The sequence below is a fragment of the Eleginops maclovinus genome, chromosome 13 (assembly GCF_036324505.1).
Source record: "Eleginops maclovinus isolate JMC-PN-2008 ecotype Puerto Natales chromosome 13, JC_Emac_rtc_rv5, whole genome shotgun sequence".
Lineage (NCBI taxonomy): Eukaryota > Metazoa > Chordata > Actinopteri > Perciformes > Eleginopidae > Eleginops > Eleginops maclovinus.
In genome coordinates this window covers 2,635,981-2,663,088 of record NC_086361.1, presented here as the reverse complement: position 1 = coordinate 2,663,088, position 27,108 = coordinate 2,635,981, and the positions used below count along the sequence as shown (strand labels likewise).

At 41.8% G+C, this 27,108-nt stretch overlaps 2 protein-coding genes across 5 annotated transcripts in view; both read right to left on the bottom strand.

Annotated features, from left to right (window-relative positions):
- Positions 1-397: 397 nt before the first annotated feature.
- Positions 398-13,433, bottom strand: mgat1b (alpha-1,3-mannosyl-glycoprotein 2-beta-N-acetylglucosaminyltransferase b). 4 transcript variants are annotated; one of them, XM_063898750.1, is made up of 4 exons: positions 12,938-13,433; positions 11,605-11,810; positions 7,854-9,112; positions 398-3,523 (listed from the first exon to the last, which is right to left on the bottom strand). In XM_063898750.1, the coding sequence occupies exons 3-4, from the start codon at positions 8,709-8,711 to the stop codon at positions 2,822-2,824; spliced, it is 1,560 nt and encodes a 519-aa protein (XP_063754820.1). In that variant the 5' UTR covers positions 8,712-9,112; positions 11,605-11,810; positions 12,938-13,433; the 3' UTR covers positions 398-2,821. The 4 variants fall into 4 exon arrangements, with proteins under 4 accessions (XP_063754820.1, XP_063754819.1, XP_063754822.1 ...); XM_063898749.1 differs by lacking the exon at positions 11,605-11,810; XM_063898752.1 differs by lacking the exon at positions 11,605-11,810 and having other exon boundaries at positions 13,059-13,433.
- Positions 13,434-16,119: 2,686 nt separating this feature from the next.
- vars2 (valyl-tRNA synthetase 2, mitochondrial) overlaps positions 16,120-27,108 on the bottom strand; it is a 36,387-nt gene continuing 25,398 nt past the window's right edge. The window contains exons 22-30 of the mRNA XM_063898978.1: positions 24,319-24,387; positions 24,157-24,235; positions 21,656-21,786; positions 20,798-20,950; positions 19,784-20,026; positions 19,372-19,483; positions 19,069-19,271; positions 17,537-17,686; positions 16,120-16,447 (exon numbers count right to left, since the gene is read on the bottom strand). Coding sequence (XP_063755048.1) covers positions 16,370-16,447; positions 17,537-17,686; positions 19,069-19,271; positions 19,372-19,483; positions 19,784-20,026; positions 20,798-20,950; positions 21,656-21,786; positions 24,157-24,235; positions 24,319-24,387 — 1,218 coding nt within the window. The 3' untranslated portion in view covers positions 16,120-16,369. The remainder of the gene's footprint in view (positions 16,448-17,536; positions 17,687-19,068; positions 19,272-19,371; positions 19,484-19,783; positions 20,027-20,797; positions 20,951-21,655; positions 21,787-24,156; positions 24,236-24,318; positions 24,388-27,108) is intronic.

Sequence of the window (27,108 nt, the reverse complement as noted above, 5' to 3'; positions counted from 1 at the left end):
TCAAGATGTTAATTTATTTGCATTGATTTGGCACATTTGTGTTTCATTTACTTTTTTTTTGCATAACTGTCAGCCTCCATACTAAAGGTTCTGTCTGTGCATGTGTGTATTTCGGCCTATGTGTGTCATTACTCATAACTCAGTGAAGAATGGAATCTCAATCTTAAAGCAGGAGAGGCATTGTGTCTCCTCTCAACCCAACATTACCAAGCAAGACACCTTGAGGATCCATGGCTAAATATTGCTATTCATTTTTGTGTTTTTTTATTTTGTCTACTTTCATATGTGCAATCCTTCATGCATCCCTTGAAATTTAAAACAGGCTTGCGGCTAAAATTATAGTTCAAAATGGAAACGGAAAGATGAATGAAGAACTAGTTCAGCGTGTGGGCAGATATCAAAATAGTTGATTTTATTTGTACTGTATTAAAGTTATAAACACAGGCAGTGGTTTTACACATCACCATACAGACATGGGCTCCATCAGTCAGGTGGATAATCTCCCGAAGCGTTTACAGTACAGTGATACTCCTCTCCTCCACAGCCTTCATGTAGCACAAACAAATAACACCTGTCCAACAATCAGTGGTTCTGTAACAAACCTAAGCTGCCCAAACCTCTGTTTGGATGTCATGTGATTACAGCTGACCCTGGGTCAGGGCTGCAGGGGGAGGGCGGGGGGTGTCATCAGGAAATCAGTGACATGTACATCTCATTTTTTTCGTTTTTGCAAACTTGTTAAAAAGTTTAAGAACATTAAATATTTTCAAAAATATCCTTACTATTAAACTCTCATCCTTCATATTTACCCTTTCCTTCAACACATTTACACACTCCCTTATAGAAAGTGAGATGCAGATGCCAATACTCTGCAGCCGTCACATTGCTGGGTCTGAACCGGGCTGAAACATTAAATACATCACACATTAGAGCCCCCAGAGAGCAGCAGCAGGGGGTGAGGGCTCCTGACAGCAGGGCACAGGGAGCTCTGGGGTCCCACCCACTTCATATCAACTCAGCCACTGAGGTTCCACCTACCTGCCCACCCAGAACTCTTTATTTATTATTAATTATTAATAATTAATCATCATTAATGTTTGTTTCAACCTATATTTGTCTACTGCTAGTGTGTAGGTACCTTGAGAGCAACCTAAACCCAGACACATGTCCTTACATGTTTACCCACAATGCCCTGTGCCAAAAAAGCTGATTCTGATGAGCAGCTCATGAAATGTGTCACACTAAGAATGATATACAGTCGAAGTCGATGCTTTTGTTTTTCCAACCGAGTTTAGATTTAAACACGGCCACTTCCACATGTCCAAATAATCGACGCAGCATCACCCGCACTGTTTTCCTTCCGCCAAGTTTGAATATGACAGCGAAGTCGCTTCGTAGAGCATGTTTGTTACAGTAGATTGATGAAAATAGTGCTTTTTAAATGACCGACGATGATAGTTATGAAGAGCTGAGGTGATGTTCAAGCTTCATAATATGAAATACTAATTCACAATGGATGTGAGGAGAATAAACAAGCAAACAATCTGTAGCCTAGTCGCTCGTTTATCTTGGTTTTTTTGCTCGTCACATTTTGTACATTGGTACAGTACTTGAGCCTATGTACTTTGTTACTCTCCAACGCTCAGGTTATATTAAATATTCTGTTTGCCCAGGAATGCTGTAACATTTAGCAACATAATGTAGGTTTCTACACGGCCCCGGAGCTGCACCATCATCCCCCCAGTGAAGTTAAGTCCCTCGAGGGGGAGGGGCCGTGGGTATATGCAGGGAGCTCATTCTTCGTGGTCTGATTAACACTAAATTGATCAAATTTAGTGTTCCGTATCGTTTTTACCCAAGCTAGACCTGATATGACTTGTTGGATGGGGAAAGCAATGTCTTCTTTATACATTCATAACACAGTGGCACGGAGCAGCATCGATGCTTTCGTCATGTGGAAGTGTAGGTGTGCTGATCCATCAACAGGGGTGTGTAAGGTAACAACACTTTTTTTTTTACTTCCACCAAAGAGGTCTCGTTCATTAAAATCAATACATACACCGTGAAGTCAAACAATCTGGGGGATGTCTCTCCGTCTCGCCGAGTGGAGCTGCTGCCACTGGAAGATGGATATGTAAGCTACATGAAACAGAAATCCTACATGGTCTGTACTGACTCCATGTTTCATCTGATCAAATCCTGTTGGTGGTTATTTTATTTCTACCTGGCATTTTATTTTCTCCCACCTTACATCTGTTACTTTTTATATTCTCTAGCAGATTTGATGAGCTGCTCAACAAACTGATGGATCGTGCTCATTTGGAAAGTGGATGTCTCAGCTTCGTCCTCCTCTCTTTCTCTTTAATGTAGACCATCAGCACTTCATAGGAGGCCTTCAGCACAGGATATGGCATTTGTTAGGCGCCTTAAACGATTTGAAAGGTCTTTTCAATAGCCTCTGTAAAAAAATTCAACACTGGAAACCTGTTCTTCTGTTGACAATTCAAATGACTTCCTGCTACCAAATTCCCCAAACGCCTGCGTGTGATGCAGAGTCTACATTTGGCCGGTTTTTCATAGGAGCAAAAAATATACCAAATACATGGGCACAGAAAGCAAGGCACGTTGCCAGCAGCTGTTATGAAACGTGCGTGTGGCCGCTGCACTTGCTGAGCGTCTTGTTTCCCTCACACACACAGGCTGGGTGGACTCCTTCATGAACCACTGCTCTGATACTCTTTGGTCTGAGAGGGTGTTCCTCTGGGTAAGGCTGCCTCCCCTCTTCATCACCGTTCACATTAGTTCAGAGTGGATCGGCTCCTCAGCTCCAGCTCACGTCGTAATGCGTCCAGCCCTCAGGCGGGGCCAGGAACACCCTGCGACCGCGGTACAGGAAGTTCACTACGCCCCTGTAACCTGTTCGAGGAACTCCGGATTTCAAGTCGTCCATTACTCCCAGATTTCGAGCAAAGACTTTGAAAGTGTCGCGGCTCGAGTACTGCACCCTGAAGGGCCCCGGTCCCCTCAGGGTGCCCCCTTGCTGCAGCTCCTCCATCTTCACCAGGGGGGCGCTGTAGATCTCTTTTATAAGACTCTCATCGTACTTCTCTTTAAGCAAATAAGACAGATCCAGTTTGGTGAAAGGCACAGATTCAGTGTTAAGCTTGATGTAGCGCAGGTACTGGTCGAAGAACTGACCTAAGCTGACGCCTTTGCGGCCAAAGGTAATAGTCCGGGAGATCTCAGGCCGGATGCAGGAGCGCTCCTTACGTTGCTCCGGCTGACGCATCCAGTCATCCCAGAAGGCCGAGGGCCACTTGGGTTCCAGTTCGTCCCACATGTCTTTGAGCAGCATCCAGCCCAGCCCGGGGAAGAAGTCTGTCCTGTAGAGCAGCTCGGCTTTGGAGGGGTCCACCAGGGCGTCCCTGCCGTTATCGTTCCACGCAGAAACACACCACAGGGTGGGGTCGTCGCGCAGGATCGGGTACAGTGCTCGGAAATACTCAAAGAAATCCGGGGCCACCTTAAGAGAGGAGCGAGAGGCACAGTGTCACTGAAAGGAATGTTCAACAGCAGAAACATTTGGAATCATTTCAGTTGTCTCAGCTTACAAAGGAAGCTAAAGACTTTACAGAACAATTGGATTTATTTTCATTGTTTTGGCCATTCTTTTACTCCAAATAATATGAAAGTCTCCAAGTAAAAAGCAGAGCTATGGGAACATGCACAAAGACGGTAAGTACAGCAGGTCATAGTTGAAGAGGGATGTGGTCTGTTGGACCGGTAGCTGTGTCTCCATCCAATCAGATGGTAAGACCTCTTGGGTTTGTTCACCCCACATCCTCTCAGTGATGACAGAACATTCCAGCTTTCAACTCGCTGTGTACATTTAGGATTGAACGGATTCAGAGTGGTGCAGTAATGAGTCTTAAAACCAGAGGAAGACTTTTACTAATTCAAACCAAGTCAATGGTTTTTGAAAAGAGATTTGTTTTAGGTTTTGTTCTACAACATAAAATACAATCAGTAAATACATAGGAAACTAGATTTGTTTCTGTATGTATGGATTGTTTTGTGTTTAAAGCCTTGAAAAATAACTTCAGTTGGAGAAACCCGTAGGTCTGCTCAGTTATTGTTACCACTGAGGACACGTATTGATCCAAAGGGGAGGAAACATTTGACAGTGCCCTCCACCTCCCTGTGTACACACTGCTAACCGGATTCTTCAGATTACTCTTAGCCTATTTGTTTAAGGTTCTCATCATGACTACAATATAGTCAGTTTTATTTATAAAGCTTAACAACACACATTTCTCTCAAAGGGCGCTTACCCTAACCCTGCAACTAGAATTACAAGTACAGCAAATAATCTTCTAAAAAGTATTCTAAGAAAAGCGATTCAACCTACAGACAATTTCCCTGGGACATCATATATTAACAGTAGATTTAATACTGATGCATTTTACTTTACTTAAGGTAAAGCATATTTACTTATGGTCCAGTGGTTCCAAACGTAGGTAGGAAAGAGTGGGAGAAAAGGTACGTTTTTAATCCACACATGTCATTTTTGCACCATCCTCTAAGTGGAAATGAAACCATGTGTGTAGTGTAATTTTTACAATATTCCAAAATCCTATGGAGAAATCGCATTGCTTTTTTGTCGAGGGAACCCAGGCGCAGCTTACTTCCGGGTCGGCCCACAAAAATACCTCATCCCTGCGCTGCTCTATGACTCTTGAGTGGAGCTGCTAACAATTCAAAGCCCCACCTACAGACAGCTCTTTGTCAGGAGTCACACTGCTGCTTTATTTACCAAAGCTATCTGTTTAAGAAGCTTATCTTATTAATCTGACTTAAGTAACTTTAACTGTCAAAAAAAGAATATGCAGAAAGTTAAACATTTCCCGTATTTATTTAAAAAGATTACTAAACGTGGAAATATTTAGCACAGCACTTTGTTAAATGTTATTTTCCATCACTGCAGCCCGTGCAACAGGGTCCATCTTTAAACCCTTAACTCAGAGAAGAAAACATTATTAGTCATTGCAACATCCCAACTTTGTTCAGTTGCACCCCCATCTCTCTCTGCCCTCATTTCCTTTCCTCTCTACTGCAAGCTATCAAAAAAACTAAAATGCATGATAAAAAAACTACAAAATGAATGTGTTTTTGAACAATTGTTGGCTGTACATGTGAAGTGAGCGGGGTGCAGCAGGTTTGAAGAGGTAAAATGAACTTTAACTCCGTCAACTCACATCGAGATTAGCCAAAACAAACAGGGAGTTGGTGCCTGAGTTGTCAGGAGTCCAAAAAAGGAAGCCAGTGGAGAGCAGAAACATAAGTGGAGCCAGATTTTCCTGCTCATTGGCAAAATAATTGCTGATTTCCAAGGCAGTTTCTGCCCAGAGCTGCTGGTTGAAGTCAAAGTTAAATTTCCTGTAACATATTTCCTGCTGCTGAGGCCCTTTTTACTAGGCACCACTTTACTGTTTTTTCTAATCTTCCTATAGAAGCTGCTAGGAGGATCTTTTTGCAATTCATTGGCAACTTCTCTGTTAAGTGCCAGCACATATACCCAAATATCAGCTGAATGTGCAACTCTGATTTAGAATAATTGATATTAGCTTATGATAATGCTGTGCAACGGCCTTGTGACGGGTACTGGTTAGAGTGTAGAGATATCACAAAGTCCTAAAAGCTCCTGTTAGAGTTTCACTGATGAATATTTGAGACACATGTGGGACCATAGGGAGCTGCTCCAGTCATCATTAACCCACATTTGTCTAGAAGCAACATGTAATTACACTTTCACAGTGGAAAAGCTATCCAAGCTCTTTAAATCTGCAGACCTACCAGGGGAAGCATAATCACAAACTCGTTTAACCCCTCAGACGTTCACTGCTCTTATTGTTTCATTGTGCTAGAGGTCCAGAAGTTGGTAAATATGTCTGGATTCAGTGGAGATAATATGTGAAATGAGTTCATGTGAAAAGCAATATTTTCATTTCATGAAATGGTGAAGACATAAAAGCACGGGGTCTTTTACTCAACGTGATGCAGCTGCAGCGAATAATAGAATGGAGTGATTGTGAGTGGCTTTGGATTAAACGTCAGCTTCATAACATGGAATGGAACAAATAGTGTACTGTCAGTGTGTGGATACAAATGTTTTTGCTAACTTTAAAGCTGCTTCGAGTCAGAAGCTGGTTTTATAGCAGCATACTACTGGCAACAGCACCAACACAAACCGAAATGTATAACAATATGTGCTTATATTGCAATTTACATGCTGGAAAAATATCTTGACAAACAGCTGGTGCAGTGAGAGAGTCCAGAGTCCCCACTAGTTCAGGGCATCGAGAAACCGGTTTTAAAATTCCCACTCCAAAGGATTCGTACCGGCTTTAATCTAATTATACTCATAAGTGCTACTTATTGTGCCAGTTTCATGCTTTTAACAGTTTCTTTTATTTGCATACTGACTGGTTATTGTACCATTTCCTTTGTGTTTTGCGACAGCTGTATTCGGCTGCCTGTATTGTTTGTGTTTGTTGTAACATTGTTCATGCTACTTTCTTGGCCAGGTCGCTCTTGCAAAAGAGGTTTTAATCTCAATGAGACTGTTACCTGGTTAAATAAAGGATACATATTAGTTCCTATAGCACAAAAGACTGACTGTTCCATTGGCCACATGATTTCGTTCTTGCTCCATCTCCCAAACAACAGTTTGTGTTTGTTGCATCCACTTCCATTAAGTAGGTTACTTCCAATTTCAAACATTGAAACTTAGGAAAAGAGAGCAGTTCTAAAGCTGTCTCGCCACTGTTAAATTGGTTTATTTTTTACCAGTTCAGAGCAGCATATACATTTTATTTGCATTTAAATGTCAGACAGTGCCGTCTATCAACACTAATTGGCAAATAAATGTAGTATGGATATGGACATCGATAGGGACAACGTCTCACCTCTATGTTGACAGATGGATGAGTCTCAAATGTTTTTTCTGTCCCAGTCAAACTCGACTGTCCACATCGCGTTGCCTGTATCAACCAATCCCCCAGGAAGTGCTCCGGACTTTGAGAAAATATTCATAGTGGCCAAATGGCGGTACTACAACTTCCGTATCAGTCGGTGACGTCAACCGGCGATAATCGACTCATGTCGACTTTCTTTGGAGAGGAGCTGGAATGGGGGTTAGTTGGTGAGTCTTGTAAGACAGTTCTTTTTAATAAACTTTGGGTTTGCAAACTACGTTGTTGGTGCTCCGTTTTATGTGTAGGGACCCTAGTCATGCTACTGCAGAGGTTTGGTGCTATTTCGAGCAATGTTAGTGGTTAAAAAAATGCCGTTTTGAAGTGTTCTGCGCACTGCCCCGATCGAATGCACTGTAAGCCATTTTGGCTATTAGCGCTGCTCCTGGTTTTTCCGGGCAAGCTCAATACTGGTTGATGAACGAACAAAACTCTCTGGAGGGCTTACTTGATCCGTTTTCATGCAGAAAAAGACCCTGGGGTCAATTTCCACCGGATTATCCCTTTAAGGGGAAACTCAACTGCGCATGCTCTATGCTCTTGACAGCCAGGCATGATGGGTAATTTGTGGCGTTTTACTCGAGAATCTCAGGGCATTTTGTCTTCACGAGCCAATGAGCAGCTCTCATAGGAATGAACGAGGCCCCGCCTCCAACGCTAGATCCAGCTCTTATTATAGACCCATCGTATCAACCAGCGGACAAACCTCTTCTATCTCAATCATCAAACCAACAAAAATCTAAATGCAGAGAAAAAAAGTGAGCTATTGAGGAGGACAAGGCAGTTGCAATGTTATGAGAAAAAGACAAAGAGTGGACTCACCTCCAGGTCGTCCTCCACGATGACCACAGTTGAATGGGAGAGCGTGTTGAACACTTGCTGGAGGGCCCAGTGGTAATGCCGGGCGATCTTGTAGTAGCCCTGGAATTTCCTATGCTCCGGCCGCACTCTGATGTCAGACAGGTCTGGTTGGCGGATGTGCGTCACTTGATCTCCGTACGAGCCAATCACCCGAGCCGTCTCAGTATGGCCGCAGTCCTGGCTGACGATGATTGGATGAAGTTGTGGAGAGGGGCGGTACTGTATCAGTCTGTCCAGGCTGCGCTTCACCGTCACACGGTCACAGGCGATAACCAGGATGGGAATGACGACTTCTGGGGTGGCAGGGGAAGTCGGCGGTTTGTTCTCGCCAATACCTTCCTTTGGCTCATTGACCTGGGGATGATCCAAGTCAGTGTCTGAAGCTTCTGTGTGAACAGGCCTCTGTGTTTGTTTCACTTGAGCTTGCTCCGTATCATCCACGTTATCCTTGATAGGCTGAAGCTTCTGTGGCTGGTGGACAACCTCTTCTTTGACTTCTTTTCTGTCCTCCATTTCTCTTTTCCCGACATCTTTCTGCCTGGCCCACAATGCTCTGTGACTTTCAATCTGCTTCAGTAGCTTTTTCTGGGTATCGAGCTGGACTTCCACCTCCTCTGCCAGCCGGATCACCTCCCCTGCCAGGTTAACCCCGCCTCCTTTCCCCATGCCCCACTCCTCTTTTCCTCCTGGTTCGGCTCCACCACCTTCTCCGAGACCACCGATGGGAGGACGACCCCAAAGATAGAGCAGAAGCAGAGCATTCCAGGCGACAAACAGGAAAGCACCGCATAGTATAAGAGAACCTTTCTTGCGAACCATGGCCCAATGACACTCGAAAAAGGGATGGGGTTGTGGAAAAGGCTGCAGGTAGGGAACCAAAGTGACGGAACCGAAGTGAGACCGTGAAGGCGATCTCAGATGGGCAGGAAGTTGATCTCTGATCACATTGTCAGTTTTTCAAATGTGAAAGTTATTCTGTCTTTCAGTCAGGAGCGTGTCAGGAAAATTGTCCAATTCAAAATGAATTCACATGATCCTACTGTGGAATGCAAGCATTCCATGAAGTCCCATAGAGACAAGGGAAATTAGCGAAGATAGGACACGCAAGGACAGCCGAGGGAGGGGTTGCAAAACTGCAGATGAGAGTAAAAAAAGGGGAAGTGGGATCCCTTTGGGTTGAGGGAACGAGACTCTTTGGAAATTACCCTTCAGCCATCATCCTGAGAACAGAGCAGAACAAATGATCAGCAGGATGAACACAGCTCATATGAACTTTAAATAAAGAAACAGAAGCCCCTCCCACGCATGCAAGAAGAAGTGACACTGAGGTGAAACGCACCCACAAGATAATCATGTTTTCAAGTATGAATATGTGCAAATAATAATGCTACTATAATATTATTATGTCCTATAAATAACACTACAGATCTGTATTGGCATATACAGCACCTTAAAAAATTAAGAGACCACTCCAATTCTTTCTTAAATCTTTATCTCTACATGTAGCTATGGCCGCCATTCCAGTGTGAGTTGAATTCCAACACAGAGAAAAATTGCCAGCAGTGTAGAGAATACAATAAAATAAAAATAAAACATTTAACTCAAAAGACTATACCTATAACTGGACCTATAAAAAATAAAACAAGAGAAACTGATAATGCTGAAGTGGTCTCCTACTTTTTTCCGGGGCTGTATAAACAAGATATATTTGTTACAATATTAATCACAACATAAACAGAGGAAAACAAGTTTTCTAATATTATTTTATTAAACTTCAAGTCACCCCACAGATGAATTGGCCTATTACTAATTAAAAGGTCCATTGATTTTAAAATGAAAAGGATTGCATTACAGACAGAGGGCAGGTATACTAAGGCAAACAGAGACAATGCAGTGCAAACCTTTCAAATGTAATATTAGAAGTTAGAAGAAATAGTGGTTTGAAAGAGTTTTCAGAGGAATACAAATTGTATTTGAAAAGGAGTGTATGTTGAAGAAGGCTATATAGAGAATCGTAGGACTGGTAATGGCATTAACTCACCTCTGAAAAAAAATGTAACTTTTGTTTGTGTATAATTATTAAATGGTTGCATTTTATCAGACAAAAACAAACCTTCCTCCCGAAAAACCCCACAACAACAATAATATATCAGCTTCATAGACGTGTCACCCTGCTCAATAAATAGGATCATCGGTCTTCATAAAACTCATTTGGGACGAATAGTCCTTTCTTCAGTGTTTGACTACACCTGAGATTTAAGATAAGAATTACTTTATTAATCCCAAACTGGGAAGTGTTTGTGTTGCAGCAGCATAAAACAATACAAGGCACAGAAAATTATGAGAAATTAAAGAAGAAATAAACAATGCTCAAGTGTAGACATCTCAAAGAAGAAATAGAAATACAAATGAAAATGAAAGTGAGCTGGCATTAGAGAAAAGATAAATATACAGTCGACTTTGAAGATCAATAGTCTATAAACGGTCAGACAAGTAAACACTATTGACATGAACAAAATATAAAGCAGGATATTATATATATAATAGTGCAATGAATGGAATATTAAATAAAGTATAAATGTACAATGTAAAGTGCAAAAATGTAATGTTATGTTCAAGGATGTAGCTTCTCAAAGTCCATCTCCCCGTGAACAAACAGTGCACATGTCAACATCAAACGTCAGCAGTGTGGATGTGACTGTCAATGTTTCCTTTTTAGTTGTACACTGGTGTGAGTGAGGAGTGAGAGATGAAGGTCACACTGAACCCTCCACAGAAGCTGCTCAGCGTTAGGAAAGCCTAAGCCAATTAAAGCTGATAAATGTAGGTGTTCAGTAATCTTGTAAGGATGGGTGTTTGACTACAAGGAGCAGGCCTCTGATCAGTAATGGATTGTGTCCGTGCTTCACAGCTCGCCCAGCTCTTTACATGTCGAAACTGATTATCTCTGTATTACCGCCACCTTACAGAGAACCCTGCCTCCATTACTCAACATTTGTCCCACATACTGACACAGGAGATGATTGAGAAGCTCGATCAGATAACTTAGTCTGCAGTTATATACCTGAACTCCTATTATGTTTCATAGACAAATAATGAGGATAAAGAATCTGGTCTTAAACATATCTAAAATGCTCTCAGCAGTAATGTCACACTCGTGTCAGGCACTTACTTTAAAATGAAGACCCTAAAGTGTAACCTTCATAGTTGTGCTTGATTTTTAACAGAAACACCTCTGTTTATGATGCAATACGGTTCACAAGCAACCAAAATTACATCATAAAAATCACCATAAAGTTGAACAACAACAGAAACAGAACCTCCAAGAAGATAAGGTGAACTCTAGAACCATTGCACTAGTTTTAGCCGCCTTTTACAACTGTGTTATGTATTACTTTGTCTTATGCAGCAGGTAAAACAAGATACGGGGCAGGTCAAACAGGATTTTCTTCTTCCTGCACTACTCATTCTGGGGAATTTCAATTATCTAAATGATCAACTTGACAACAGAAGGACCAATATGTACACTTTGAAGCTGACTGGCAAAAAAGGGTGCCTTAAAGTAACCCACGAGAGGAGTTCAGAGAAGTAATGCTATTTGGGAAAGGAAGAGTCAGTCTCTTGCAGTAAGTAGGGAAATGTCATTAAGGAAATCAGAAGTTTAAAGACACGATATGCCAAACAAGAGTTAATAATACAAAGCTGAGCGTACCTGACCTCGGAGCAGCAGATCTGTCATGCCTCCCTTTCAAACTGTTAATCTTTAGAGACTATGACCGGAGAGGAGGATGGGCAGAGGGAGGGAACTGTTGCTCTTCTTACAAATTATACCAGCTGAAACTCTATTCTTTTGTAAACCCCCCCTCCCTCTCTTGCCGTCACACAACGTGGAACTGACTGGTAGGATCAGAGAGGAGCCTGCGGCAGGAAAATACCCAGGCTTCAGACAGTGGGAGAAGAAGGACTCAGACCCTTTAATTAAATAAAAGTACTGATTTCAAAATGTTACTTGAGTAAATTACAAAAGTATTAGCATCAAAAATGTATTTAATGTACAAAAAATACTCATTATGCACAATGGCCCATTTTTAGAATGTACCATAGTATTATGAGCTGAATGTACTTCGAGCATCAAAGTCAAAGCACTAGTTCTGCAGAATCGATCTTTTCATAGTGTTTTATTGTTATGGTTACCTTGTGCTGTTTTTATACATGCAATAACATTCAAGTTTTGTAGTGTGAATGTGGACCAAATGTAGGTACTATAAATAATATGAACATTAGTAGTACAGTACTGCATTATATCATATCAGCATGTCATGTTATTATATGTACAAAGTAACTAGTAACTGTGAAAAGCACAATATGTGCCTGAAATGAAGTGGAGAAGAAGGATAAATGAGCATTAAATGGAAATATTAAAGTAAAGCACACATATGTGATAAGGACTTAAGTACAATACTAGTGTATGTACTTAATAACTTCCTAATACCGCAGTATTAAAACACTCCATTACAAGTAAAAGTCCTGAGTCGGTTCCTAGGTACAGAAGTATTATCAGCTAAATGTACTCAAGTATCAGAAGTAAAAGTACTCATAGTGCAGAAGGCCTCTAATGAAAGTGTGATAATATAATAGCATAAATAAGTAGTTAATGTATATAGCATATAAACACTTTTATGTTAAAAGTAACTACAAGTGTCAAATGAAAGTAGTGCAGTCGAAGTACATTTCCCTCTGAAATGTAATGGAGTTGAAGTATAAAGTAGCAGATAATGCAAATACTGAAAAACAATACAAGAACAAAATTAAACTGACGTACAGTACTTGAGTAAATGTACTTAGTTACTTTGCACCACTGCAAACAGAGCGTCAGTCTGCTCTGTTGAGATGAAACCAGGCTGTTTCACACTCTTCTTATGAAGCTAATAAGGTCGCTTAAACAAGCTGCCGGCTAGCTAAGTGAAAACAGTGCACAGTGTGTTACATACAGCAGGGTGTCTTCTTTACATTGGGACATACACTGCGTCTTATGGCAAGCTTACCCGTTATGCTGACGTGCTGATAGCTAGTTAGCTGGCTAACGCCGAGCAGCAGCAGTGAAGGGTTTTCATTCATGAGCCGTCCTGGCCATGAAGCCCCGGACAGCTGAAGCCTGGCACTCACCTCTCACATGCCGCTCTCAACCGAGTCGATACGGCTCGCACCGTGAAAGGAAATGAAGCTAACATCGAGCTGCAGCACCAACCGGCTAGCTGGCTAGCTAGCTAATGTTTGCTAGTCGAGCCGCCGCTGTATTTCCTTCTGTCAAATCCACGGTGCATCTCTGTGTTGCTAGCCGGCACCTCCACCTCTGGTTCCCATCATTCCCCCGGCACTGCAGATATCACCACCGGCAGCTGCTAATGTTAGCAGTCTTTGCTACACACGTTACACTGGCAGCAGCCCATGTGTCCACAGTGACATGTTGTTGCTGGAAGTCATTTCCTCTGCCGTGGTTCAGGTTCTCATACTCCACTTGGCTTTACCCAGGCTGCATCCTCTGATGTGTGATGACTACACTTAACTCCACTTCCGGATTATTGACTCGTTTAGTTTCGAGTTGACCGACCCGAGAAAGGTCTTATTCCGAATAATTTCCCTTTACCATCTATACCCCCATGAACAAATTACACAAAACGGCCACATAACGGCATAATATATTTTCCATATATAAATTCTGTAAAAAGAAGAATAGTCCAAATGGTAGCAACAGAGGTCGAAATATCATGACTTTAATTTCTTAATGTTGTTTATAGAGCCAAAACCACACTTCCCATAATGCAACCAATAGTAATCTCATTAACCCCCCCTAAAAGTGTACTCTTTTAATCTTTTACTCCAACAGAGGTGGGAGAAGTACTCAGATCTTGTACTTGAGTAAAGTAGAAGTACCAGAGTGTAGGAATACTCTGTCACAGTAAAAGTATTCTAAATGTTCCTCCAGTGAAAGTAGAAAGTACTCTCATCTAAATGTACTTAAAGTAGCGACAGTAAAAGTAGTCATTGTTTGATTGGTCCATTTCAGAATAATACCTCTGATATGTTTTATAATGATTGATCATTAAAGTGTTCACAGAGCTGGTAAAGGTGCAGCTAGTTTGAATGGCTTTGTATACTGCAGGGTAGCTGCTGGATTTACTCCAGGTGAACTAAAGTCTGATTTAAGGGCTGATTATATTTACCATCAGTAATCCAAATCTGTAAAGTAACTTCAGGTATTAAATAAAAGTACACAACTTGCGTCTGATTTGTAGTGGGGTAGGATACTAATTACAGCACTTGAGTAAATGTACGTAGTTACTTCCCACCTCTGCTGATACATTTATAATAATAATAATAATAATAGTTATGCTAATGGTATTAATAATAACTATACAAGTACGTATGAGACATATTTGTCACAGACGGGCTGAGTGGATGGCAGTGGAAGCAGCCTCCCCTGTGAAACTGTTATTCCTCCAGATGTTTTTGTGGTGAAGAACCAGTTTCTAAAATCACCTCATCAGATGGTGGATATTTGTAGCAGTGATAAACAGTGATGACATCAGCTGGCTGGTTAGCACATGTTCTTGATACACAACCAGGAATGTTATCTGGCCCAGCAGCTCTACTTGTATTCATTCAGAAGGATTCTTTTCACATCCGCTGAGGAGACTGAGACTGTTTGTTGAAGAGATAAAATAGGTGATCATTTCAAAACCTGCTGCACCGAATCCAATCTTTGTGATGTCTTTTCCAAAGTCGGAGTGTATGTCAAACATGTAGCAAAATCTATGGTCATGTGCCCAGGAAGTCCTCATTTTAGTGTCATGTACTTCAAATAATTCAACCTTTTTATCAATTTAATTGAAAGAATAACCTTCGTCATAGATTTTGAAAACTTGTAAAACTCTTGTGAGACTCGCTTGCCGATTACCTTTTCTAACCATAACGTTTTGCAAATCAAATGTTTGAGCAATGATGCCGACCATAACCATTTTAGGTGAATACCTAAAGATAGTATAAACCTTAAAATAAACCAAGGCACAATATCACAAGAGCTCTTGTTCAATAAGTTACACATGCCGAACAAAAAAAAAAGATCAACCCTAGCAGCTACTAGAGATAAAGGTGGTAGAAGCAGGATCAACACACAGAAGCACTGTTGTGTTTTCTATGTGAGACTGAAGAAGGTGACCTAAGGGAAGCAGTGACAATTGAAATAGTTTAAGCTAGTATCTCAATCGATATAACGGTATTGTCTCATCTTGCTTTAACTGGTAAAAGTTTAAAATGTTATCTTTTTAGTTGGTGTGAGAGGAGTGAGGGATGAAGGTCACAGTATCATATACAGGCGTTTTCTAATCAATCTAAGAAAAGATTTCTCTTTAGTATTCTTTCGTGTTTTTGCTCTTATAACTATTTGTAAATTCATGTGACATCCCTGTAGCCTATACTGTATATTCTGATAAGATTAGCTTGTCCTGAATACAAACAAAATGTATACTGCATAAATGTGCAGTAAAGGGTTAAAGATATACAAGCATTCCCACTGAAGGAGAAAACATGACTCTCCACTGGACTCCTTGTTTTACTTCAGTAACATAATGACTATTGGCTAGCGCTCCAACACATTGTGCATGATAGGCTAAGGGGCGGGACATCTCTCATCGGTTGAGCAATAACAACAGAGCCAGCTAACCAATCAGAGCAGACTGGGCTCTGGTTTCAGACAGAGGGTGAAAAGAGGTGCTGCAGCACAGACAGTATGAGAAAAATAAAGAGCTTTCTGAACATTAAAGCCTGGAGACATGTCCCATTAGGGACACTAAATACTAATATGAACCTGAAAAATTGCCATAAAATGGCCCTTTTAAAATGTAGAAATACCGCCCAGACCTATTTGTGTTAATACATTGAGTCTCTTTTCCATGTCTCCTTGTATACTTATTTGAATATGAATTATACATTTTAAACTACTATTACCTTAGCATTGATGTGTCAGATGCCATATTTGCTGCAGCTGTTCCTACATCCAGGTCCAAGCTGTTGCCTTGGAAACAGCCTATACAACATACTGTAAGTAGTTCCCACCTGGCTGATAACTTGGTCTGTATTCATGCATCATGCGTCCTGATGTGTTGAACCATAAAACCCAGGTGTCAACATTCTGACATTCACAACAGTGAAACACATTTAGTCAAGATTGAGAAAAGAGGAATTCATTTGAAAAACAATGATCAAAATGAAGGACTGTATACAGGAAGTAAAGTTTGTGATCACAATGCAAGGCTCTGACACAAGCCACACAGCAGAAACCCCTCCATAGTATCCAGCACACCTCCTGTAGGTGAGTCCTTAGTAACAGTGCAGTGCTGCATTATGGCCCAACACCATGTGATCCAGCAGACGTTATAAAAAATGCATCTCCATCAGCTGTGAGTCCATAGATCCTGCTATTCTGCTGTCTGCGTCTCCTGCAGGAGCTTCAGCTGCTCCTCGATGGTGTTCACCTCCTGCTGCAGGGCCGACATCTGAGGGAGGAGCAGGGAGGCACACAATGAGGAGCAGGGAGGAACACAATGAGGAACAGTGAAGGATTCAAGGAGGAGTATGGAGGCACACAACGAGGAGCAGGGAGTAACACAATGAGGAGCAGTGAAGGATTCAAGGAGGAGTATGGAGGCACACAATGAGGAGCAGGGAGTAACACAAGGAGCAGAGAGGCACACAATGAGGAGCAGGGAGGAATACAGGGAGGAGCACAGGGAGGAATACAGGGAAGAGCAGGAGGAACACAGAGAGGAATACAAGAAGGAGCAGGGAGGAACACAAAGACAAGCAGGGAGGAGCACGGAGGAATACAAGGAGAGGCAAGGAGGAACACAGGGAGGAACACAAATATGAATAACATTACATTTAACAATTAATTATTATTTTCTAATAACTTGATTCATGAATAATATAACATATTAATAATGATAAAAAACAGTCAAACAAAGGAACACATAACTGATGAGTTAAGTTGAAACAGGACAAATAATAAACTTTGTTTTATATTTGATGAACTGGACTTTTGATGTAAAGATTGCAAATAAAAGAATAGGATGTCCAATAAAAAACAACATTCCACTGTATTGAACCGCTCATTATTATGTCTTACTTTTTAACTTTTGTAAATTTGATTTAACGGTCTGCAAATATATAATTTGGAGTTTATTGTCCACTGGGGAAAATAATACCTCACCTAACAATACAGAAACTCTCATCACAACTATATAGAAATGACACATTCATTCACAAATGAAGTGCAGATGAATGCAGCTCGATTATTGAACAGAAGATCCCTAATATCTGTTCTCATGAATCTGTGTTTGTTATAGATGTTATTTTCTGCTATATTCTAAAATCCAATGAAAAAAATCCCAAAGCTTTTTGTCCAGGGAGCCATTGTGATGCTGACTTCCGGGTCAGCCTAGAAAAATACACCATCACTGCATCACTCTGTTGTATTTCTTCCAGTAGTAGCATTGCAACCAACACTCTGACACAATCCATTAACTCTTCCACTTGTTCAGAACAATATAAAATTATAAACCAAATATAATCCGCCCAGGTCTCACCTTGGTGTCCGTCTGCTCCCTCACATGAGCAGGAACCTTGCTCTGGTAGTCAGGCGCCTGCTGTCTGTGGAGCAGCTTCTCCAGCTTTGGGAGTAGCTTGTCTCTTCGCAGGGACAGATGCTCCACCTGTCTGTTCACGTCCACACCACTCTGAGAGGAGGAACTGTATGTTACATATCACCATGGCAACACTCATGTCAGCAAGTGTTAACATTCATCTCATTCTGGTTTGCACTTTGATTTGAAGTTCAGGTCACACTTTGTGAGGGAAAGGCAGAATCAATGTCACATTTAAATTGTAGGATGATTATGGCAGTCCAATTATGACTTGGGAGTGCACTGGACATTAATCGTCAATGTTGTCGACTATTACATGGCTTAGATTTATACTATATTCTGACTGGTGAACTTTGACATTGCAGAGGTCGTCAATTATCGCTAACAGTTCACTGCTCACAGTTCGCTGCTAACAATCGCTGCTAACAGTTTGCTGCTAAGGAGAACAGACCATTTTTCAGAAGTATGCTATTTAGCGAAAAAAGGGCTATGTGCAGCCATATCAATCCACAGAAAGAAGTTTGGTTAGTTTCACGTCAGCTGTGGACATCAAACTTTAGTTTGTTGGAATAATTTTCGGGATATACATTTTTATATGTGTTGAGAGCATGACACTTTGGATTCATGATTTATAAATTGTCTCCAGTAAAGAAAAGAAAGAGAACACGAGAAGGAAAGAGGTTAAAGACAGACCGCTGGACATCAGAGAAAGGAGACGTTTGAAGCTGCAATAGGAGTATTTTTAAATCAATATTGTGAGTCTAGTGGTTGATGTATTTATTATTTAGTTGTGTAATAAGCAGGATAATGTGCAGCGTGGTGGTCATTAATGATAAAAATAAATCATTAACCCCCGCCTCGCTGCACATTATCCTGATTTAATTAAGACCAGAAATGATGCATTTGATTATCAACCTAGATATTTATTCCGTCAACTACACAATAGGTTTTCCATTTGATCAAGTTTTGAGCGCCAAATCTTTCTGTACAGTTTAGAATAAGAAACAAGTTAATTAAATAGGAATTTCACCAGAAAACCAATCAAATTCCTTGTATGTGTAAACTTACCTGGCAATAAACTTGATTCTTATTAATGATACTGTGTCTAGAGATGCTGCTGTCTATTATTGACGCTACTGACATTACTGGTGGTGTGGTCAAAAATAAATGATTAATCGATAATTGATCTTGGAATGATAGATTCATTAACTAATGATCAATGTACATCAATTACAAATCAATCTATGATGGATTGATTTGATTTAGGCTTGATATATGATTGATGATTGATGGAAGAGGGGGGAACAGGAAACTGTTTTATTGTTTGACTTTTACTAAATAAATATCTGAAATTTTAAATTCAGACGGTTCATCTTTTTGTCCTCCACTAATCAGTGAGCTGATTTACATAATTTCTTCTGTTTGCTGGCAGCTGTGAGCTTCAAAATGACAGAGCAGCAGGAGGCTAATCACACCTGGATGTGGAGGTGCAGCTGACAGGTGTGGTCCACCACAGCGACGAGGCTGCCTTTAGGTGGAGGGGTGGAGAGGACAGTGGGGTGGATGTCTGCTCCATCAGGACAGTAGATATGGAGGTTGGAGATGCGGCTTAAGGTCCAGACCGCTGATCCGAAGTGCAGCAGGACCTGAGCCTGGCTGGGGGAGCTCACCGCCCACACTGACACGCAACAAGGACAGATATCAGCCTCCAAATGTAAACAGATTTACCTGTATGTAACTGGATTTATACCCAGAGTGTTTTTGTTGAAATTACTTACTGGCAGGTTTTTCTTTGGTCAAGCCACACTGGGCTCGTAGTGATCGGGCCGCTCGGATCACTTCCTGCACCAACAGGAAGTCTCTTTCCTCGTCAGGGAAGTGCCAGTGTGCCTGGCAGGATGAGAGTTTAGAGAAACGAACACGTCAGCAAAAACACACAGAAAGTGGAAAATCCAGCCAAAAACATCAGAACACAAAGCAAAGTCAAGTGATTTCTGGAACTTCATCATAGGAATGGGGCACGAATGTTCTCTTGGACTCAAGTATGCTACGTTTTGGAGGTCAAAGGCTTAAGAGACCTTAGAAAACACATTTTTACTCAAATAATTCATATGCTAACCATGACAATTTCACACAAATGTAAATAACTGTCCTTCTGTGAATCAGAAATGTGATGCTTTGTGTTCCTACCAGCTGGGAGGAGTTGGGATAGGGCTGTAGACACAGGGTGGGGGGGGCAGCAGCAGCAGCAGTAGCAACAGGTGAGAAGGGTTGGAGCCTCTGCCACAGCTCCTCAGTGATGAAGGGCATGAAGGGGGAGAGCAGGGCGAGAGACATGGACACACAGTGGTAGAGGACGCTGCTGGCCTCCTGCTGAGCTCTCACACTCTGCTTTGTGTCTGGCTGCAGCGCCAGAACAGGCTTCACACACTCCTGCAGCACACACACACAAACACTCAGATTAACATATCATGCTCACATTACAGGAGAAAAAATGGGTCATTAAACAAGGGAAATGAGGCTTGGACTTGAGTCCAAAGGGTCGCCTGTTCATTGGACCAAAAAAATGGAGTGAGCTGGTAGCTGGAGAGGTGCCAGTACTCCTCCTGAGCACCTGCCGAGGTGCCCTTGAGCAAGGCATCGAACCTTGAAACTGCTCCCTGGCACCGGGTACCTGGCAGCCTCCCTGCTCTGCCACCTCTCCTGCATGTGTGATTGTGTTTGTACGTGTATATCCTCCCCTGTGTGTGATATGAAATCATGTGACCATGAATTTTAGATTATAAATAAAAGTTATATTAGTGTTAATCTAAAATTCACTGTAACAAGGAAAAAATAGTTCTTCGTTATGGTGTTTTCATAAATACACACATACACAACTTAATGGAGAGTGTCAGAGCAAGGGCTGTCAGTGTTCTGGCGTCCAGAAGAAGCTGAGGTGCAGTGCCTTGCTCGGGGGCACATTAGCAGTGCCCAGGAGGCCTCTTTTCAAGTCTCCAACTACCAGTCCCACTTTGTATTTTGGTCCGATCGGGACTTCAACCAGCATCCCACTAGTCCCTACAGACAAAGCTACTTCCTTTATATCTTAATGCAGATTTTTATTCCTGGCTATTGCATTTACCCTACCTAAATCTACCGTGTGCATATCATAAAGCGTCATCCCTGCACCACTGTGTGAGTTGTGGAGGTTCTGCTCCTCACCATGTAGACGTCACACAGGCTGTGCACCCAGAAGGAGTACAGGGCGGAGGTGGCAGTGTGCAGCTCGTAGGCCTGGAGGGCCTGCTCACACTGCAGCACCGTGCTGTACAGCCGGGAACAGATCCAGCGCTCCATGCTGCCCACAGCTACCGTCTGAAGATGGGAAAGGGAATACATTTATATAATATCCTAATATATACAGCTCTGGAAAAAATGAAGAGACCACTTCAGCATTATCAGTTTCTCTGTTTTTAATATTTATAGGTATGTATTTGAGTAAAGTGTTTTTAATTCTATGAACTACTGACAACATTTATCTGTGTTGGAATTCAAAAGACACTGAAATGGAATGGCTGCCATACATGTAGAGATTGAGATTTAAGAGTGGTCTCTTCATTTTGACTGCAGCTGTGTATTATTTATAGAACAAAATTAGATGCAGTTAAAATGAAATGCTTAAAATGACAAGACACAAATTAATAAAGAAGGAAAAACATATTTGTATGATATAGTTAACAGAAAACAAAGACATCATCAATTGTCATATTCAACCTGAGAGTCTTAGTTATGTATTGTGTTGTAAACCATCTTTCCCATCAAGATATGAACTTGATTTCTAATGAACTAATATAATTCCCGTTATTTTTTCCATTCCATATATTTATTTTACAAAATCCTTCAAACAGTCATGTCCTGCGTTTGAGACACTTGATTTTTTTTTTTCAACTACATACACTTAAATGAGTGTTTGAAAATCTTATTAACATAAAGACAAGCTTAGCCTTTTTCCAACAACAGCACAACTATATACAGTATGCGTGTAAAGGTAAGAATAAAAATGGAATCCAGCTGCTATACCTGTTCCAGTGTCATCACGGGTGTTGTGTTGTCCTCCAGCACTCCCAGTGTGAACCTCAGCGTCTGCCACATTTTGTTACAGAAGTGTCGGCAGCTCAGGACCTGAGATATGGACAGGCTGATGTCCTCTCCTGAGGAAGAAGCGTGAAAAAAAGTCATAAACAGAGGGAGAAGGTAAAGATACGGTCCATATCGAGGACTTGAGGACTAATACAAGAATATCAGTTTTTGGAATTAGAGAAACACAAAGCCAACGTTCATTAAAAAGTACATTTCTGATACAGCTAAATGAAAACCGAAAAAACTGTGGTCCAAAATGTTAACATGTCTGTATAATGAAACTAAAACTGAAATAAAAACTAAGTAAAAAAAAGCATATTTCTTAATATTTGAAGGCGGCACAAGCTGAATCCACAGCCAGATACATGTATTGTGAGTTCAAAAGGAACGGGATGGATGGACGTAAGAGCCCATTGACATATGAACACTAATATCTAATTACATCCTCCTTGGGTCTAGGGTGACTTGTGCTAAATTTGAAGAAATTCCCTCGAGGCGTTCCTGAGATGTAGCATTCAGCTAGCTGGAACAGAGGTGTTGTCACAGTGACATCTGACCACCAGAATGTCAAATTTGTAAAAACAGTCCCAAGGCGTTACTGAACTATTCATTAACAACAATGGGATGTATGTGAGACGACAGAGAATGTAATCAGTTCTTAAATTCCCTCGATGCGTTTCTCAGATATCACGTTCTCGAGAACAAAACAAGGAACAGATACAGCAATGGTAGGTACTGACAAAGTGCTAACATTTCATTCCCAGGCCATGTCTACAATTACATCAAATGACACACTCATTGTCCCATGGGGGGGAAATCCACCAGGCACAGGAGAGAGGACCAGAGACATATGGCAGAAACACTGTCAAGGGATCAGGCTCTTCCTACATCCAGGACATGGTTGAACCATACACTCTAGCATGTGGAACCAGGTACACCTCAACAACAACCTACATGTTTGCTCTCCTGGCTATCATGGTGTAATATCAGGGCTGCAAAGAGTCTACACATCTTCTGTCACAGACAAAAACCCACCTGTTTCCACTTGGCCAATAAAAAACCCCTCTGTACCTAGCACTTGAAATGTTTGGCTTAACTGAGCCCTATGCAGAAGGACTTAGATTCATGAAGCATAAGGGTACTTTCACTTTTCATCTTGGCCGCGCCCCTTTTTGGCAAAAACATTCGCTGTCATTTGACCAGCAGTAAATACAGATTCTGCGGTGTTTGCCAATCCAATCCAATCCAAATTTAAGCAAACGGTGCAGTTGTTTATCTTCATTGAGCCTGAATACAATGGACAGTCAGGCCATCCATTACATCATGTCATTGGAGATCTATGAACAGCTACGATGGTGAAATTAGAAGCAGTAGAGGATCAATGCCCTTTCAGTCTAATAAATGGCTACGACTTAAATTGGGATCTCCTTGTCAGTGTTATATATTTCATTTCAGCAGCTACATTCATTACCTTGACTTTTAACATTACTTTCACTTTTACCATTAACTACATTAGCATCATAATTTAAGATTTTGAAGAAACGGCAAACCTAATTCTGGAGCTTTTTTGTTGTTTAATGTGCAATACACTTCACTGGAGCTTTATAGATGCCCTATTCTGCTTTTGGGGGGTTTCCCTCTCCTGTAGTGTGTTACAGTATATAGGTTTCTGTGCATGTAAATGGTTGGCTAAAGGTTAAAATCCCCGCCTGAAACGCCTCCATTGGACTCCTTTGTTACAGTTACATAGTCACATCACTATGAAACACTGGGACTTCGATTGGCTAGCAATTCAACACATTGTACGTGATAGACTAAGGGGCGGGACATCTCTTAGTGGTTGACAAATCGCAACAGAGTCGGCGAGCTAACCAATCAGAGCAGACTGGGCTCTGTTTCAGACAGGCGGTGAAAAAAGGTGCTGCATTAAAGCATGGAGACATGTCCCAGGAGAGACACTACATATAAATATGAACCTGAACATGATCAGAATATGACCTATCAGTCATGATGAGACACTATTTACGATTTGTTTCATTAGAAAGGGGGCAGGGCCAACATTTTGCCCGGCAGTGACATAGCGTCTTTTGGATTGGCTTATTCAAAGCCAATGTACCGGCTAATTCATGCATTTTGAGTTTGAATCTTAATGGTTTATTGCAGTTATTGTAAGTTATGTGGGTAAAAGTGTGTAAGGACATTACGAAGGGAGAGAGAATGACATGAAAACCTAACCTGTGACATTGCAGTTATATGACACACACTGTAATCACTCTGCTACCAAGGGGTTCTGTAATTGAAGTTTAAAAGGACGGGCAACCAGTGAGTGGTTACCCTCCCAGCCCATCATATCTTCCTTCTAAGCAAAAACGTGCTCAGTCACACAGCTCCACACACTCACCCCCTCCACCCCGTCAGATAAAGTGTGCAGAGTCACTCACCCTGCATCTTGTGAGAGCAGAGAGCGAATCTCAGAGCATCGGTCCCACACTGAGGGATCCCTTTGGGGAAGTCTTTTCTCTGTGGGGAAGCAGATGGGAGAGACAGATAAGAGAGGAAGTAATGAGTGTGCTCAGTCAGCCACAAAAGAACAGATAGCTGACCTGCGCTTCCATGGAAACCAGATGCTCGCGGGGCTCCAGGTTTCCCTCCTGCACTTTCTCTTGAAGTCTCTGCGAGGAAACAAACAAGCAAATGTCTTCAGAGGGAGTCTGAACAGACGGCTGACTCAGCGGGGGGATTCCTGCTTACAGCTGTCCTGTCACCTCACCACAGGAAAGGATTAATCTTCTCACATCCCAGAGATTACACTCTGCCAAACTGGGAATTTCAAGGATCAGTTGTTCGCATTCTGCTCCACAGGGTTGCACAATTAATGCAGCCGATGCAACACAACGTGTCAAAGCCTCAGTGTGAGACTTACTCAAGCTGTTATTATACAGCAAACACATCTCCATCAATAGAGGGGGGAACTTAAATAGATTTATTGAGGTTTGGAAAGTAGAAACCGCAAGAAAACTCTTGTTTTTAGTAATAATAATGTTTTTTTAAATGTGGAGGGTGCCTTTCATAGCACCCACGGACACCTTACAGGGCATAGGTTAATATAGGGAGACTTAAAACAGTGGACAGCCGGGATAAAACAAGACAAACAGGAAATGGAAATGGACTACAAAGAGACATAGGGTACAGTTTATAGTGAGAATGCCAGTTTGAATAGGTGGGCTTTGAGTTGAGTTTTGAATGTTGTTGTGGAATCAGACTGTCGGATATGTAGTGGCAGGGAGTTCCAGAGTCTGGGTGCCGAGCAGCTGAAAGCTTGTGCACCTATGGTGCTGAGGTGAGAGCTGGGGATGGACAGTAGTCCAATGGATGAAGAGCGGAGGGTGCGGGAATGGGTGTACTCCTGAAGGAGGTCAGTGATGTAGATGGGGGCTAGGTTATGGAGAGCTTTATATTTTAGTAGAATGTTTTTGTAGTCAATACGGTAGCATACACGAAGCCAGTGTAGTTGAATGAGAATGGGGGTGATGTGGTCAGATGAGATGGTGCGGGTGATGATCCGGGCAGCAGAGTTCTGAATTATCTGCAGTCTATTGAGGAGTTTGGTGGGAAGGCCAGTCAGGAGTGCAATGCAGTAATCAATCCGGGATGTAACGAATGAGTGGACCAGGATTCCAGTGCTGGGTTGGGACAGAGATGAGCGGAGTCTGGAGATGTTCCGAAGATGGAAGAAGGCAATGCGGGTGATGTCTTTAATGTGTGGTGCAAATGAGAGGGAGCCATTCAGAATGACACAGAGACTTTTCACTTGGGCAGAGAATGGTATGGGGAAGCCGTCGAATATGATGTTTGGAGCTGGGGTGTTTTTTGACTTGGTGAGGGTGGATTTGGAGCCGATTAGCAGGGCCTCCGTTTTGCTACCATTGAGCTTCTGGAAATTCCTGCTCATCCAGCTCCTGATATCCTCAAGGCAGGTGGGCAGGGCAGTGGTGGGTTCGGAGGAAATGTAGACCTGTGTGTCGTCGGCATAGCAGTGAAAGTGAACCTCATGGTTGCGGAGGATTGTCCCCTGGAGGATCAAACGCCTTAATTGTCCACTGTTAATGTGCATTGCCTAAAAACGAATGACTTGGGGATCAGTGTTGGGTGTAACAGAGTTACAGTAATGTATTACTTTTTGCTGTAACGCAGTAATATAACACATTACTTCTGAAATGTGGGTAACATAATATATGTTAGAATCCTCAGTAACGCAGTTACAACACATTTTAACCCGAAATGATGTGGTGTTTTGTTTCTAAGAATTCACAAACATCGAGAGACATTCCGACACCAGAGAAATAATTGTGCAGGTAGAATAGTAACTCAGTAAGCCTGTTTACTATTGGTTTAGAGGGCTGCAGAAACAGATTCACAATGCAGAGCTGCAGGCTCACAATGCAGAGCTGCAGGCTCGGGGAAAGCAAAAGAATAAGACAGGAGAGCGCGCAGGCCAAAGCAACAGAAGGTAACTTTCTCTGGGTCTGCCTCTTGAACCCCGAGAAGTTCAGAGACTCACTGCGGTGAGCTAATGTTGCCACAGAGATTTGTTCATATACAACAGGTTACAGGGCCGTGCAGAGGCTCCACTAACATGTTGTTAATAACACACAGAGACGTCATGTTACCGGTATCACATATTATTCAGCCCACTTAAACGGAGCATGAGTTTAAATTCTAGCTCTTTCCCTAATGTTCAGCAGATAGATAGATAGCTTTAATTAATGAGCTGCAATAAACCACATTTTAGCATTTAAAGCCATACTTTAGAGGTTATTTTGGTGAAAGTAACTCAAAGTAACGCAAAAGTAGTGTAACGCATTACAGTTCAGAGACAGTAATAATGTAATGTAACTTATTACTTTAAGAAGACAGTAATAAGTCATTTGTACTGTATGCTGTTTGGAAGTAACTTGCCCAACACTGTTGGGATGTGCTGGAAAAGTAAAGGAAGGATTTGGCTGGGTGATACTTCCTGTGAAAGGATATGAATTTTTACATTTTATAAAATGTAAAAATGAATGATCGGATGAATGCAGAAATATATTTCTGCATTCATCCGAATTGGAGGCGGGGCTTAAGGACAATTGAAGTTTACATTCACTGTGGGCCTGGATGATCCGGGTACTTCTTTAATCTAGGCAGTCCATTTTGGGCTTCATGCGCCACTGAGCAACTTTCATAGGAATGAACGGTGCCCCAGCTCCAACAGATGCCAATATACCATGTCACCAAACTGCAAGTTTCATGTTGGCGTGTCTATCAGATATCAGATAACTGTGAAAGAGCAAGCATCTTCTTTCTTTCTGTCAAACCGTCACAAGCCTCCCGTTCCGTTTCAGATAATTGAT

Bases quoted from the DNA above. Each gene is read 5' to 3' on its own strand.
- mgat1b (XM_063898750.1), bottom strand. From the start codon at position 8,711: ATGGTTCGCAAGAAAGGTTCTCTTATACTATGCGGTGCTTTCCTGTTT. The intron at 3,524-7,853 runs GTGAGTCCACTC...TCCTCTCTTAAG, and splicing joins TCGTGGAGGACGACCTGGAG to GTGGCCCCGGATTTCTTTGA.